The 14,341-nt window shown below is 38.5% G+C and overlaps 1 protein-coding gene across 1 annotated transcript in view; it reads right to left on the bottom strand.

Moving 5' to 3' along the window:
• Positions 1 to 584: 584 nt before the first annotated feature.
• Positions 585 to 14,341, bottom strand: part of MORC3 (MORC family CW-type zinc finger 3) — a 43,515-nt gene continuing 29,758 nt past the window's right edge. The window contains exons 14-17 of the mRNA XM_024758199.1: positions 12,689 to 12,855; positions 8,494 to 9,382; positions 6,786 to 6,940; positions 585 to 4,018 (exon numbers count right to left, since the gene is read on the bottom strand). Coding sequence (XP_024613967.1) covers positions 3,865 to 4,018; positions 6,786 to 6,940; positions 8,494 to 9,382; positions 12,689 to 12,855 — 1,365 coding nt within the window. The 3' untranslated portion in view covers positions 585 to 3,864. The remainder of the gene's footprint in view (positions 4,019 to 6,785; positions 6,941 to 8,493; positions 9,383 to 12,688; positions 12,856 to 14,341) is intronic.

Raw genomic sequence — 14,341 nt, 5'->3', positions numbered from 1 at the left:
AGGTTAGGCAACCGTGAAGCAATTGTATTGATTACACCAGGCTACCAAAAAGCAATCATATTCCTTGCTGCTTCTTACCAGTGCATGAATCATTATACCTGTAAATAAATGAATTTTTCACATCACCTTTTCATTTTCAATGGGTACACGTAACATCTAGTGTTGTCTATCATTTAAGATAATACAGATGTACATACTGAGATGGTCCATCTTGTAAACAGATGACGAACTTGGCAGTACAGTACTGTATTTTCCTTATGATTCTCTAACAATTTTTCTCTAGCTTACTTCATTCTAGGAATACAGTAAATGATACCTGTAACATAGACGAAACATGTTAATTGACTGTTCATTGTTGTAAGGCTTCCGGTCAACAGTTATTAGTAACTTTGGGGGAGTCAAAAGTTATACGTGGATTTTTGACTAAATGGGGGTCAGAGCCCACAAGCCCCAAGTTGTTCAAGGGGCAGACTCATATAAAAAGACATGAATCCAGTGGGTCTCTCACTCCATTCCAATGAGTCTATGTGACACTGCAAAGTAAGACTGAACCAACTTCTGAAAGCTAGGAGTTGTCTGGGTAGTGTTTGTGGCCACATCAACAGGCATTTAGCTTCTTTAAAGCAACAAACCAAAGAACCCAACATTAAAGAATAGGCAGAGAATATGACAGGGTACTCAGAAAAAGGAATTAAAATGGCCAATAAAACATATGAAAACATGTTCAACCTGAGACAAAGAAGTGCAAGCTGCCATTTTCCCACATATCAGAAAGTTTGATGGAGATAGGAAAAAACACACTCATACATCTATTTTTCATAGGAGTATAAATACTCGCAACCATTTTTGGATGGCGACATTTATTAAGATTAACACGGCATACACTTTGACCTATCAGTATTCACTACAAGGTATTTACATTCTGGATATACTTTAAAAAGTACGTGTGCTGTGTATTTTCACAGCAGCATCTTTTGTAGTAATATCAAAAGACGAGAAATAAATGAGGGCTGGGAGCATATTCATGTCGTAACATGCTACTAAAGCTGTTCAAAAGAGTAATATGGAAATGTTACCAATTATATGGTGTGGTACCTGTGTAGATTTGATACAAATATGTAATCAAATACAAAGATATAAAATTTAATATAAACTGAATGCATATATATATGAATGTGTGTATGTAGGCAGCTAATATTTTCTGGAAGGACATAAGAAAACACTTTTCATTTTATATCATTCTGTTGTATTTACATTTCTAACTTGGGCATCAACTCTGCTTCCCTCTCCCTGTCCTTGCTTACCCCAGTGAAGAAAGTGGTCATGCAGATCCTGAGTTTGTTTCAGGAACCACTTGAGTTCAACACTTACAAACATTCATCACTGGAGGGTATAGATCAACAGCTCTCAGCTCTGACGGTGCACTGGGAGGCCTTAAAGAAAAGCAGCCTGACAGTTTGGTCCAACCCCCAAAACTCTTAATTAGTACGGGCTGCATCCTCACACTGGGATTCCTAAGAACCGCCCAAGTGATTCTAAAATGCAGTCAGTGAGTGGTAAGAACCATCAGTACATGTCACTTTAATTATTCCTCCATGACAAATAACGACCTAATGGGCTGTATGACAGCAGGAATCAAGTGTCTGAGACCATGGGCAGAGTCACCAGCACCTCCTGCCCACATTAGGAATTTGAGGCCCAAATAAAGGCCACATCCATATGCCACGCCTCTCCTGCTGTGTGAAAATTAGCTTTTACTGATTTTGTGGTCTTAGCTGAGGTCCTGTTTGTAGGGACTGTGGACTATTCTGGTTTACGTCCTCACACTGCTTTTAAGTTTTAAATAACTAGTTTAAGCCACACTATCCTCCCCCACACTAGCCTTTGAACAAATTTAACTTGACAAAAAAAGATAGGTAGGAACAAATTTAACTTAACAAAAAAAGACAGGTATCATCGCTACCTCAATAGATGACATGAAAGCCCATGTACATTCTTCTGTTAAATTTGCTAGCCACAAAGTCATATCTTGGCAATGTTTTCTTAAAGAGTGAATATTAGGTAAGTATTTCCAAAGAATCGATTTAGCAAGCAAGTTTCTCTAAATCTATGATTAACTTTGCCGTTAAGCCAGTTAACAGCCATATGAAATATGTATTTTTGCAAGAATATAGCTGACCAAAAGGAAGGGAAAAATAGCAAATTCCAGAAATAAGTGCTACATAAATATTCACAAACTTAGACATGCTATACACAGCTGCTATCATTTAGGCAAGGTTTCTTTAGATGACTTACACAAATAAAGTCCCTTTTTGAGTGGAAAATGCACGCACACACTCTCAAGGTGAGCCCAGTCTTAGAGCCTCAATGGAAGTAAATATAACTTCTAAATTTTTAGAAATTATATCTTCTAAATGTAACTTCTAATAAATATAGTAAAATGAGCTCAACTTGAGGGTCTTAACAGACACAATCTTACTTTTCAAAATATAACTTGAATACAGAACTCCTTAAAAGTAGTATCTGAAGTGTGAGCCATCATATATATTTTTATTTTATTACAAGATATTTTAAAATTTGAGCAAATACAACTGTGACAGAAAACCAGCTTCATACCAAAAATACACTTTCAATTACTTTATCAAGCAAATAAAAATTTATTTGCCTTTTCTAGAAGTTAATGTACAGTAAAAATTTAATATTGTACATGACAGACATGTAATTAAGCATACAAAAGGAACATGTATTCAATGTTCAGAAACAAAAGTAAAAATAAATAGCAATGATAAAACTTTGAAAAAAATAATGCACATTTTAGTTGTGGAAAATAAGATTCTTAATTATATATACAGTTATACTTAATAGAAAGCCATCTCTTTATAATTGCACAAAACACGGGACCAGTAAAGCATCATTTTTATGGCATGTAATACTATAATCCTAGGTTGTTTGTTGCTTAACTCCAGGATATAAAACACTTAGGTTTGTAATATAAGAAAAGGTATGCAGTACTGTTGGAGAAAGATTGTCTTCCTCAACTCATATTAACCTGCAGTACTCCTACAAAAGGCTGTACAGGAAATTTCACAAAAAGAAATAGTGAACAATCACTGTGCCCACTCCATGCGGACCAAGCAGCCAAAGATGGGCTTCCAAGTAAATGTGGTGGGGCATTTAATATTTTTATATTTTTATACTAAAAATCATTATTTTTTTCTGTAAAAACACTTTGTGTTTAATAACCATGATCGGCAATCTCAGCACACACACAAAAATCCTGGCAAAATGGATGGAGTTTCTGCTTACTTTATTTTCATGAATAAAATATTTCAGGAGATAAGAATTTATAGAAAAGAAACATTAATGCTCAATTACTTACAACTTATCGGGAGTGTTATTCCATTTTTAAAAACCCTGTTTTAAACTTCTCTGTAAGAAAATCAAAGGTAACATTTCCATTTGTATTATGGCACAGCCCTCAAGTCAGAGAAAAATACACTTTGGGGAACCAGAAAAGACTGCACAAAGGTTAGGGGAAACCTGAAAACCTCTTGGTGAAAAACACTTGAGTCCTCTAGGGTAATAAAAAAATATGTGTGACTTAATTATAAATATTTACATTTCAAAGCAGAATCATGAGTTAGCTATGTAGCTGCTCAATACCAATGATTCACAGGCATTTCAAAAGGTGTGATAATGTGTCCACAATATTTGTGTCCACACTTGAATGCATAGAATACAGAAAAGATTATGGTTCTTCAGTCTGTTATGTATCATATCTATAACAAAGTTGCTTAAATTTTGAAAGCTATACAACCAGAAAGACGAAGCAAATATTTTTTAGTATCTCACATAAAATACACTTTAAGTACTACTGATTTCACTCATTTGCTCGACAACTTGTCCTAAGATCTCATCAACTACATCGACATCATAATTCACTTGCTGAAGATCGAGATCAGGTACAATCATGGCCAGGAGCTGTCCTACGTTAACTCGAAGAGATCGAAGTTTGAGGCTGCAAATACAAACATTACACCTATTAGACGAACATTGTAACAATACAGTTCAATATTCAGGTAGGCCTTATAATTTAAGGGAAACATTAAAATGGAATCTCTGTAGAATGATATACAAACTAAATGAAAAGCAAAACTTCCTCAAGAGAACTAGATTTAACAATTCATTTAACTTAATAATTCATAATTTAATAACTAAGTATAATATTTATCTGTTGGTATGTAGAGTGTTTCAAAACACTAGCAGCTCTGTTTGGTTCCAACTATTACAATTTTAATTCGAGATTGGAGAAAAGATGAACTGGTAAAATACATAAATTACAAGATGTTATTTACAAATGAAAATCTTGTTATCACCTGGAAAACAATAATGATACACTAGTGAGAACAACACTGGTCTAAGAATAAGAATGTGTCTCTTTGAAGTTCAGCTTCCTTTTGAGCAAAGTGAATTGAACTGTTCCCTAAAACATGTTCTATGAGATATCCATAGTAGTATAAAAGGAAAAAGAAATGGTCCTGTGGTCAAATGAGCTTATACAACTTTGGGTTAAATAATGGTTAAAAGACTTTTTAAAATGCAGGATTTCTGGGACTTCCCTGGTGGCGCAGTGGATAGGACTCTGCACTCCCAATGCAGGGCACCTGGGTTCAAACCCTGGTCAGGGAACTAGATCTCACATGCATGCCGCATCTGGGAGTTTGCATGCCACTACTAAGGAGCCGGTGAGCTGCAACTGACGAGCCCTGCAGCAGCAACTAAGGAGCCCACCTGCTGCAACAAAGACCCGGTGCAACCAAATAAATAAATATTAAAAAAAAAAAGCCTTCAAAAAAAATAAAATGCAGGATTTCTCTGAACCTATCACATGCTAAAGTTCACTAACTATCCATTTTACTATGCATTTATTATAAACACTGAGAAACCCTGAATTAAGTGATCATTATCATTCCTTCCGTTTTCTATACTGTATCTAACTGAATATCCACATTCTAGACTTCAAATTTCTACAACTACGCAGCAAGCAGCCTTTGCGTCAAAGCTTGAGACGCCTAGGTCAAGAGAATGTTACAGTTGTTTTTGTTCTGCCCCCTCCCAAAATATAAGAAGTCTACATTTAGTTTAGATACTGATCTTTCTAGGGTGGAAATCTCTGAAGGAGCGAGCTGCTCATCCTTGGGTTGACAACACATAAAAATGTGATTTTAAATATGTTTTTTGTGAGCTTATGTTAAGATTCCATTGGACCTTAGATAAAATTTTACATCATGCCCGTAACAGCTGTTTTTTGTCCAAGCTTTCCCACTCATCTTCAATCAGAGGCCCATTTCTATAGAAAAAATAGAAAAAGACCAGTATGATCCTACAACCATCTTTGGCCTATCCTATCCTTTAAGTCTTTTGACTGTCCTGGCTAATTCCTCCTCTCTACAGGACACATCACAAATCCCTATTTTAGTACACAGAACAGGACTGAGAGAAATAGTGTGAGCTCCATATGCAATTTTAAATATTCAAATAGCCACATTAAAAAGATGAAATAAATTTTAGTTACATATAAAATATTACTTCATCATATAACCAAAATATTGAGGCATTTTATTTATTTTTTTTTTCATACTAGGGCATCAAAATCCAGCATGTATTTTATACTTAAAGCACATCTCAATTCAGACTAGCTAGATTTCAAGTGTCAGTGGCCAAATGTGCCTATACTGTCTTGGAAAGCACAGGTCTAAAAGACCATCAGTTACTCAAAGTTTAGTGTGCGAGTCATCTGGGAGATTGTTTAAAGGTTTCCAATTTAATCAACTGCACTGTGGTCCAAGGATCTGCATTTTCACAAGCACCACAGATGCTTGTGGTTCCCGTTTTCAGAAACACCAGTTGGGATTTTTTTTTCTGACCCCTTGCCCCCCGATGCTTATATGTACTGATCTATTCATTCTATTTCCATGAATAGATTTAACGAAATCCTTTAAAACCTTAAGCTAAAAAACTAAGTCATAATATAATTAATGTCAAGTAAGGATGGTAAATTATTTCTCAACAATAGTACATTTTAGGTATCAAGTTTTATCATATTAGCAAGAAGAGTTGCACTATTTTTAATGACTATTTTTGTGTGTTTCTTTTTCTCTCTTGAATGGTTATCAACAGACCACCAATACTGTCAGAACCCCAAGCCCATTTAATATCTTCCTGAGAGAGGGTAATCATTCATTTACTGTTTTCTTATTTTCACAGAACTTCTTCCTAATTAATCACCTGTAATTAGGAATCACCTGTAATGGCAATTTTTAGTAATTTTGTGATTTCCTAAAAGTTAAAATTGGGGAAGGCATGTAGTAAAATGAGGTAGCAAACCATAAAGAAATGGTGCCAAGTAGAGAAATTAAAGAAATCAAGGTCAAAAAGTAAGTTTCATGAAATAGACCCTTGTCTTCTAGTCATCGCCTAATTCAGCCCATCCTTCAATATCTGGCTCAATTTTCACTTTTTCCCAAAAAACATTCCAAACCACTCTGACCAATCAGAGCTTAATTCCTTTGAAACTCCTATTTCATTTAAGTTCACAAAATTGTTAGTTCCTTGAAGGGAAGAATGATGACATGTACTTCTTTTGTATCTCTGTCTATCAGAACGTTGGGATCACAGCAGCCAGTAACTTCTTTTGCAAGAACAATCTGTTTGATGTGCACTAGCAAATAAGTATCATGCTAACCAGAACTGCAGCCCTAGCCAAATGCCTCATCTCATATTACCTTTCCCCATCAGTATAATTTACAGACTCCTCAATGTTACTTGACGTTGACACATCTCCAATTTGTCGACTTGTAGATTTCAATTGTTCGATTTCAGTTTTCAGTTCTTCACACTGCAAACGGATTTGTGATTTTTCCATTTCCAATAATTCAACCTGACAAAAAATTAATTAATTTTATAACTGTACAATTTAAAAATACTAATGTCAAAGTGCAAATTTAAGCTAAGAAATGTACAAAATCCTGCTTGATGAAAATTATTACCATAAAAAAATTAGGGCACCTCCCCGGTCCAAAAAGAAAACCAAAAAAACACACACAAAACACAATAGCTTTCTATAAATAAAGCTTCATTTGCTTAGTTTCAGCTCTATATCTTTTTACATTAGAAGAATACAAAATGTTAATTAAAGCATGATTAAAAACAAATGGGGGCTTCCCTGGTGGCGCAGTGGTTGAGAGTCCGCCTGCCGATGCAGGGGATGCGGGTTCGTGCCCCGGTCCGGGAAGATCCCACATGCCGCGGAGTGGCTGGGCCCGTGAGCCATGGCCGCTGAGCCTGCGCGTCCGGAGCCTGTGCTCCGCAACGAGAGAGGCCACGACAGTGAGAGGCCTGTGTACTGCCAAAAAACCCCCAAAAACAAAAAAGCAAATGAGACCTAAAAACTGAAAAACCAAGATAAAAATGCCCAAATTATGTTGAGGTCATAGTGACTTTCACTTCTTGCACACTCACCAGCAGTAAGTTACAACAGAAAGCTTATATTTTTTATGTATTTTGTCATCTAGCTCCTGAGCCAACACATCAAGCGGAATGTCTGAATAAGCATTTATGTCGGCAGTATTTCCAGAAGAAGGGGCAATTCGGTACCATACTGTCGTTTCCAAATTCCTTTTAGCAGAGAAACTCTCCTTTCACACACCATGTAAATATAATACGTAAAATATTTTTCAAAGGAGCTACCCAAATTTGAACTAGGGGCTCCTCCTTCCTCAGTAAAAGAACGCCCAAATAAAGACTACATTTCCAAGGCATCCACTGGCCAGGTGACTAAGGTCTGACAGATGGCATATAAGCAGCTTTCAGAAACTGCACCCCTTCTCTTTCCTGTTGCCTGGAATGTAGATATACGTTGGCTGGACCTGAAGAGCCGTCTCGGACCACAAGCGCAGTGGTCCGAGTGCTTTGCTTTGAGAAGCAAAGCAACGATGCAGAAGGAGCCTGTGTCTCTGATGACTGTGCAGCTGCTACTGTTATGTGGGGTTTTATGTCACCTTCAAAGGAACCTAATCATAAGTAATACAGGGTACCTCTATAAAATAAGGTATTGTCACTACCCTGTGTGGTTATTTGCAGGCTTATTATAACGGACTAGAACTCCTGGCATGTAGTAACTGAGCGTCCCAGTGGGAATGAGCAGGACGATCCCTCACTGCACAGCAGTGTCCCTGCGCACTACAGGACATTTACCAGACCCGGTTCCCGCCCATTCGATTCCAACAATGCCCATCCCTTCAAGACATTTAAGAACCAAAACTGCCCTACACATTTCCATATGCCCCCAGAAGGACCACTCCCAGTTGAGAATCAGTGGAGTCGGTACATGGAAATATGATTACGTGATTTATGCCCACCTAGCAACTGGCAGTTAAGCTTTAGATGCCCCGGACTCCCACGACTCTCACTGTGCTGAATGATGTAACTCACCTCACTTTTATACTGGTCCCTCTCGATAGTGCATTTGTCCAGCTGTCTAAATACATCGTCAAGCTGCACAACCATCTCGTCCATTTCACTTTTACTCTCGCTATTGGAACACTGACTGCATTCAGCCTTTACATGTTGCAAAGCACTACACTGTTTTTTCAGCCTTTCTATTTCTTCCAAAGCTTGCCGATACTGAGACACCATATGGTCTGGACTTTCAGATTTACCATTAATACTTTCAAGTAAACATACAGCATCAGTTTCAGTAGACTGATGGCAAGTTTCCTTCTTCACGTATTTGTCATTCATTTCCAGTATCCTCTGCTGTAACACTTTGATTTGGTCAGTAAATACGTGGCACTGTCTTTTATAATTTTCTTTTTCTTGGGTGACAAGAAGCAGCTCATTTCTTAGTTCATTTAATTGGCAACCAACATCACCAGCAGATTTATCAAAGATTTCCTGGGTTTCACGAATCTTTCCTTCAGTTTCCACACAGGATGGCAGTATGGCTGTGTCATTTCTTACATCTATCTCATCTTCAATAGTTTCTTCCTTTTTAACGACTAAACTTGGTACTTCAGTCTGGGTGGCTGCAGTGGTTCCCTGATTGCACCTGGATGATGAGGTGCCTGTTGAACTAGTCTGGCCACTCGGTTCATTATCACCCACAGGCTCCACCTGAATACTGCTCTGCTCCATGTGACTCTGTTGCAATTTCACTTCAATATCATCGTCTACTGCAGGCTTGGGAGTACTGTTTTCTTCTAAGATGATGACATCTTCATCATCATCATCATCTTTATAAGAATTTTCAAATGCTGGATTACTCAATCTCCGATTCTTTGCATTCAAAATTGAGGAACGAGTAGAGAGTCTCCGTTTCAGGCTGGAAAAAATTTTATATATGAAATATAAGATTATAAAATGTAGCTATGGAAAAAATAGACGACCTTGAAGTAATCTATCTTGAAATTCTAAGAAATGCCCATGTTCATTTTAAAAAAAAATGATATATTACACAGTACTGCCCAATGATTTAATGAAGTAGAGATTATTTTCTCCTTTTACAGATAAGGAAACAACTATTGAGACCTCTTTTTAAAAGTAGCACATCCTGGGCTTCCCTGGTGGCGCAGTGGTTGAGAGTCCGCCTGCCGATGCAGGGGACACGGGTTTGTGCCCCGGTCCAGGAAGATCCCACATGCTGCGGAGCCGCTGGGCCCGTGAGCCATGGTCGCTGAGCCTGCGCGTCTGGAGCCTGTGCTCCACAACGGGAGAGGCCACAGCAGTGAGAGGACCGCGTACGGCAAAAAAAAAAAAAAAAAAAAAAAAAGTAGCACATCCTTATACTGCCAAATATCTCTTCATTTGATGCCTTCTGGCATTTCAATGTAACATGTCCAAACAGAATGCCACCACCCACCCCAGGGCTGCTCTCTGAATTCCAGAGCTCAGTGAATGACACTGCCATTCCCGTTTGCCCATCAGAATTTTTATAAACATTCAGTGATGAAAGGTGAACCACAAAGTAAACAAGCATGCCCTATCCTTTCATGGAAAACAATTTCCCCTGCATTAAAAATTGCCTCATTTTCTTCATCTGCTTAGTTTTCTGTGAATTTATCACCAATTGATTACTTTTTGCCCCACTTAGAGGGATATTTGTACTGATTTGCTATTTGGGCCTTATGTGTTAAGACCTCATTTCTCAAGAAGGATTTTCCCCTTTCTTAGGCTTACTCTCTCATATGGAGAGGACATAATCTCCAATAAAATCTTGAGAAAGGGTACATATGACATAAAGAAATGTGAAATTTTGCATGGTGAAAATATCTTTATTCACCTCTCAAGTTCACTGCTGGCTTGAAAAATACAGACTTCCAGGTTGGGAATTACTTTCTCAAAACTTTAAAAGCATCAATCCATTGTTATCTACCATTCATTGTTCCTGCCATTCTGATTCCTGATCTTTTGAATATAGTCTGTGTTCTTCCTCTCTGAGATATTTCTTACCTTTTCCAGCCACTATGCTGTGTATTTAGTGGCAATTAAGTCTTTCTTATATTATTTCTCTCCCTTTGTTCTCTGATTTCCCACTCTGAAATGTCCTTACTCAGATGTTGGCCCCTCCAGTACGTCGTCTCTTCTTTTTTCTATCTTCCAACCATTTATCTTTTTGTTCTAGGAGATTTATCTGTTAAACATCTACCCCCCTCTCAATAAATTTCACATGGTTTCTTCTACTCCCTTTGTTTCAGTTTTGTACATCTGAGGATCCTTGGCTATATTTCTATTTCAGACTAGAGGCAGTGAGGTCTGGGAATGTGAAGGATGCTCAGGCTGTCATCATCTTCTATAGCTTTTCTCTTGGGAGCCCAGTGAGGCAAGGAAGGGAGGGGGATTTCTTCCACTCAGTATTCAAACTTTCCCTTACTTCTGCTTCCAAAACAGTGGCTCACCCACATCTTCAGCAGTAGAAACTGCTCCAGAAAGTAAACTCCCTGCCTTCTGGCAGAGGAGGAGAAGCAGCACTGTTGGACTTCGCGGGCTGGGAAGAGGTCCAGGGAACTACTCTTCCTGAAACTTTCACACAAGCTTCCTGTTCTCACACCTATTTTCCACCTTCAGAAGTTCCCAATGCTTCCAAGTTCTGAGACTGTCTAGGGATCAACGGAGTTAAGCATTTAATTGGAAACTGTCCTATTATTTTTCTTACCAGGCCAATTCCTATTTGTCTCTCTCAAGACTTAGTTTAGGTACACCTTTCCACAGACTTTGGCTCTATGAATTTAAGAATAAATACAGGCTTTAAAAATTAATGAAGGGGACTTCCCTGGTGGTCCAGTGGTAAAGAATCCTCCTTCCAATACAGAGGACGCAGGTTCGATCCCTGGTCAGGGAACTAAGATCCCACATGCCGAGGGGCAACTAAACCCGTACACCAAAACTACTGAGCCCCCGTGCCTCAACTAGAGAGCTTGCGTGTTGCAAACTATAGAGCCCATGTGCTCTGGAGCACACACCACAACAAAGAGAGAAAACTCACAGGCCACAACTAGAGAGAAGCCCACGCACTGCAGCAAAGAGCCCGTGTGCTGCAACTAAGACCCGACACAGCCAAAAATAAAATAAGTATTTTTTTAAAATTTAATGAAAAGTTTTACTCTGTTCTCTTCTTCCATTTTGATGGCAGTCATATCCGAAATTAAATTCCATGATCACGTCTGTAACATTACAAATTTTACTTTTTCTTACTTTGTCTGTAACCATCTTTATGAAGAAAAGCCAATATTATGGAGACTAGTTAAAAAAAATTCACACATGTTCTCAGTTAAGTAGCAATTCAGCCATAAACTAAGACCTCAAAATGTAGGCTATAAACAGCAAACTATTTCAAAACATGCCCTCTCTGATGTATATATGCATTAAGACAATTTCTAATCTTTTCTGAATTTTCAAAAATCCTTTTAAGAATTTAATGAAGGCTACAAAACCTCTTGGAACGCCTGGCCTCACTATTTCAGAGAATCTTGTTTCAATGTTTCTTTTTCAATAACAAATATCAGATGGAGTCAGTCTAATGTACTAGTTCACTGGTGTCACGCGCCTTTTCACCTGTGTCCATTCTATCCCCTTTGAATGGGCCACCGTGCAGAGCACTTACTGCTTTCAGAATTTCAGGGACCAACCTAAGTACCAGCTCATCATACAGCCTTCCCGACCACTCCAGTCAAAAGAGCTGACTGTCCAATTCATGTATCACTCACACCTTTCTTCCTCTTCCTTCTCCATCCACTCATCCGAAGTGCATAGCATGTCATGGGCTATGCTAAGAACGTATGGGTCACATTTGACATTACAGCGTTGTACTGTTAATTGCTTCAGGTTTTTCTTTACTCAGATACTGATAATCTTAAAAGCAGGAATTTTCATACTATACAGAATTTCAAAGAGGTGACAATTTGATCAATCTCCACAATAAAAACAATTAATGTTCTTTTAATTGATTTAAACAGGTAACGTAAATGGAGTGGGGGTAAGTTCAGACAATGAAAGCAAAGTAACTTGTCCTTAAGACTTTTCACATGCATGTCAACTACACTTTCTTAGAAGCGTATTACTGCATTGAAGTGTCAAGTAAAGCTGTTTAGTATTCATTCCGCAAATGGAAAAACACATTTTAGCCACTGACCTGTTATTCTCAGGTTCAGACTGGGGTGAACCTCGATGATTATTTATAAGTCTCGTTGCATAAGTATTTGCCGCTTCTGAAAGATGTCCTCTTGGAACATTTTCCTTAACGGGAGGAAAGCTTTGACTTGACACGGGAGTTGTTGGAAACAAGAGTTCAGCAGGAATCTGTTGAAGGAAAAAAAACTGATCTTAAAGAAATTTTTAAAGTGTGTCATGTTCCAAACACAAGATATTCTTTCCCCTTTCCGCCATCCCAGGACGCACTGAGAACTATCCTAACCACATAAACTCCTTGTGCTACACCAGACCAGGGAGTGACCAACAACAGGCCAAAGAGCCAAACCCAGCCTGCAAGTGAGCTAGGAATGGTTTTACATGTTTAAATACATGAACAAAACAACAAAACAAAGAAAGAATATGCCACAGAGACTGTATATGGTCCACAAAGCCTAAAATATTTACTATCTGGCCTTTTATTGAAAGATTTGCTGACCTCGGACTATACAGAACGTATAGACATATAATAAAAACTTATTTTTCTAAGAGAAAGAAATTGAGGATAAAGTCACAAAGACACTGCCTTTAAAAACCAAAGTAAGCCCACTATTCTTTTTCTCCCAGTTCTGTTCTCACCCTCAAACCCTCAGCCTTTACACAAGAAAACATTTCAATGTAATGATAAGCACACGTACACAACTGCAACAGACCACAACTTCTGATACAAGAAGTACAACTACCTATTTATACACTCAGAAAAAGCTCAACACCATTAAGCATTAAAAAAGGTAGCGGGTATGGAAGGACTTCCCTGTGGCTCACTGGTTAAGACTCCACGCTCCTGATGCAGGGCACTGGGGTTCAGGGAACCAGATCCCACATGCATGCTGCAACTAAGACTTCGCCACAACTAAGGAGCCGGCAAGGCGCAACTAAGGAGCACGCCTGCTGCAACTAAGACCTGGCCCAACCAAATAAATAAAATATTAAAAAAAAGATAGGGGTATGAATTAAGAGATAAAAACTACTATGTATAAAATAGATATGGGCTTCCCTGGTGGCGCAGTAGTTAAGAATCCGCCTGCCAATGCAGGAGACACGGGTTCAAGCCCTGGCCAGGGAAGATCCCACATGCCGTGGAGCAACTAAGCCAGTGCACTACAACTACTGAGCCTGAGCTCTATAGCCCTCGAGCCACAACTACTGAGCCCATGTGGTGCAACTACTGAAGCCCGCGCACCTAGAGGCCATGCTCCGCAACAGGAGAAGCCACTGCAATGAGAAGGCGACACACCACAACGAAGAGTAGCCCCCGCTTACTGCAACCCCAGAAAGCCCGCGCACAGCAACGAAGACCCAACCCAGCCATAAATAAATAAATAAATAGATAGATAGATAGATAAATAAATAAATGCAATAAGGCCATATTGTACAGCACAGGAAATTATAGCCATTATTTTGTAATAACTTTTATTGGAGTATTATCTGTAAGAATCTGAATCACTATGTTGTATGCCTGAAACTAATATAATATTGTAAATCAACCGCACACTATGGTTGAAGGGTCAACACTACAGCTTTGGTCCACGTTAGTACTACCATGTGGCTCCCTGGGTCTTCCTATGAACTTTTCCTTGACTGTCTACCTAACAAT

This window comes from Neophocaena asiaeorientalis, unplaced genomic scaffold, assembly GCF_003031525.2.
Source record: "Neophocaena asiaeorientalis asiaeorientalis breed wild unplaced genomic scaffold, Neophocaena_asiaeorientalis_V1.1 scaffold45, whole genome shotgun sequence".
In the NCBI taxonomy this organism is placed as follows: Eukaryota; Metazoa; Chordata; class Mammalia; order Artiodactyla; family Phocoenidae; genus Neophocaena; species Neophocaena asiaeorientalis.
Note: the sequence above shows the minus strand (reverse complement) of the source record. Positions and strands in the feature narration are given on the sequence as shown.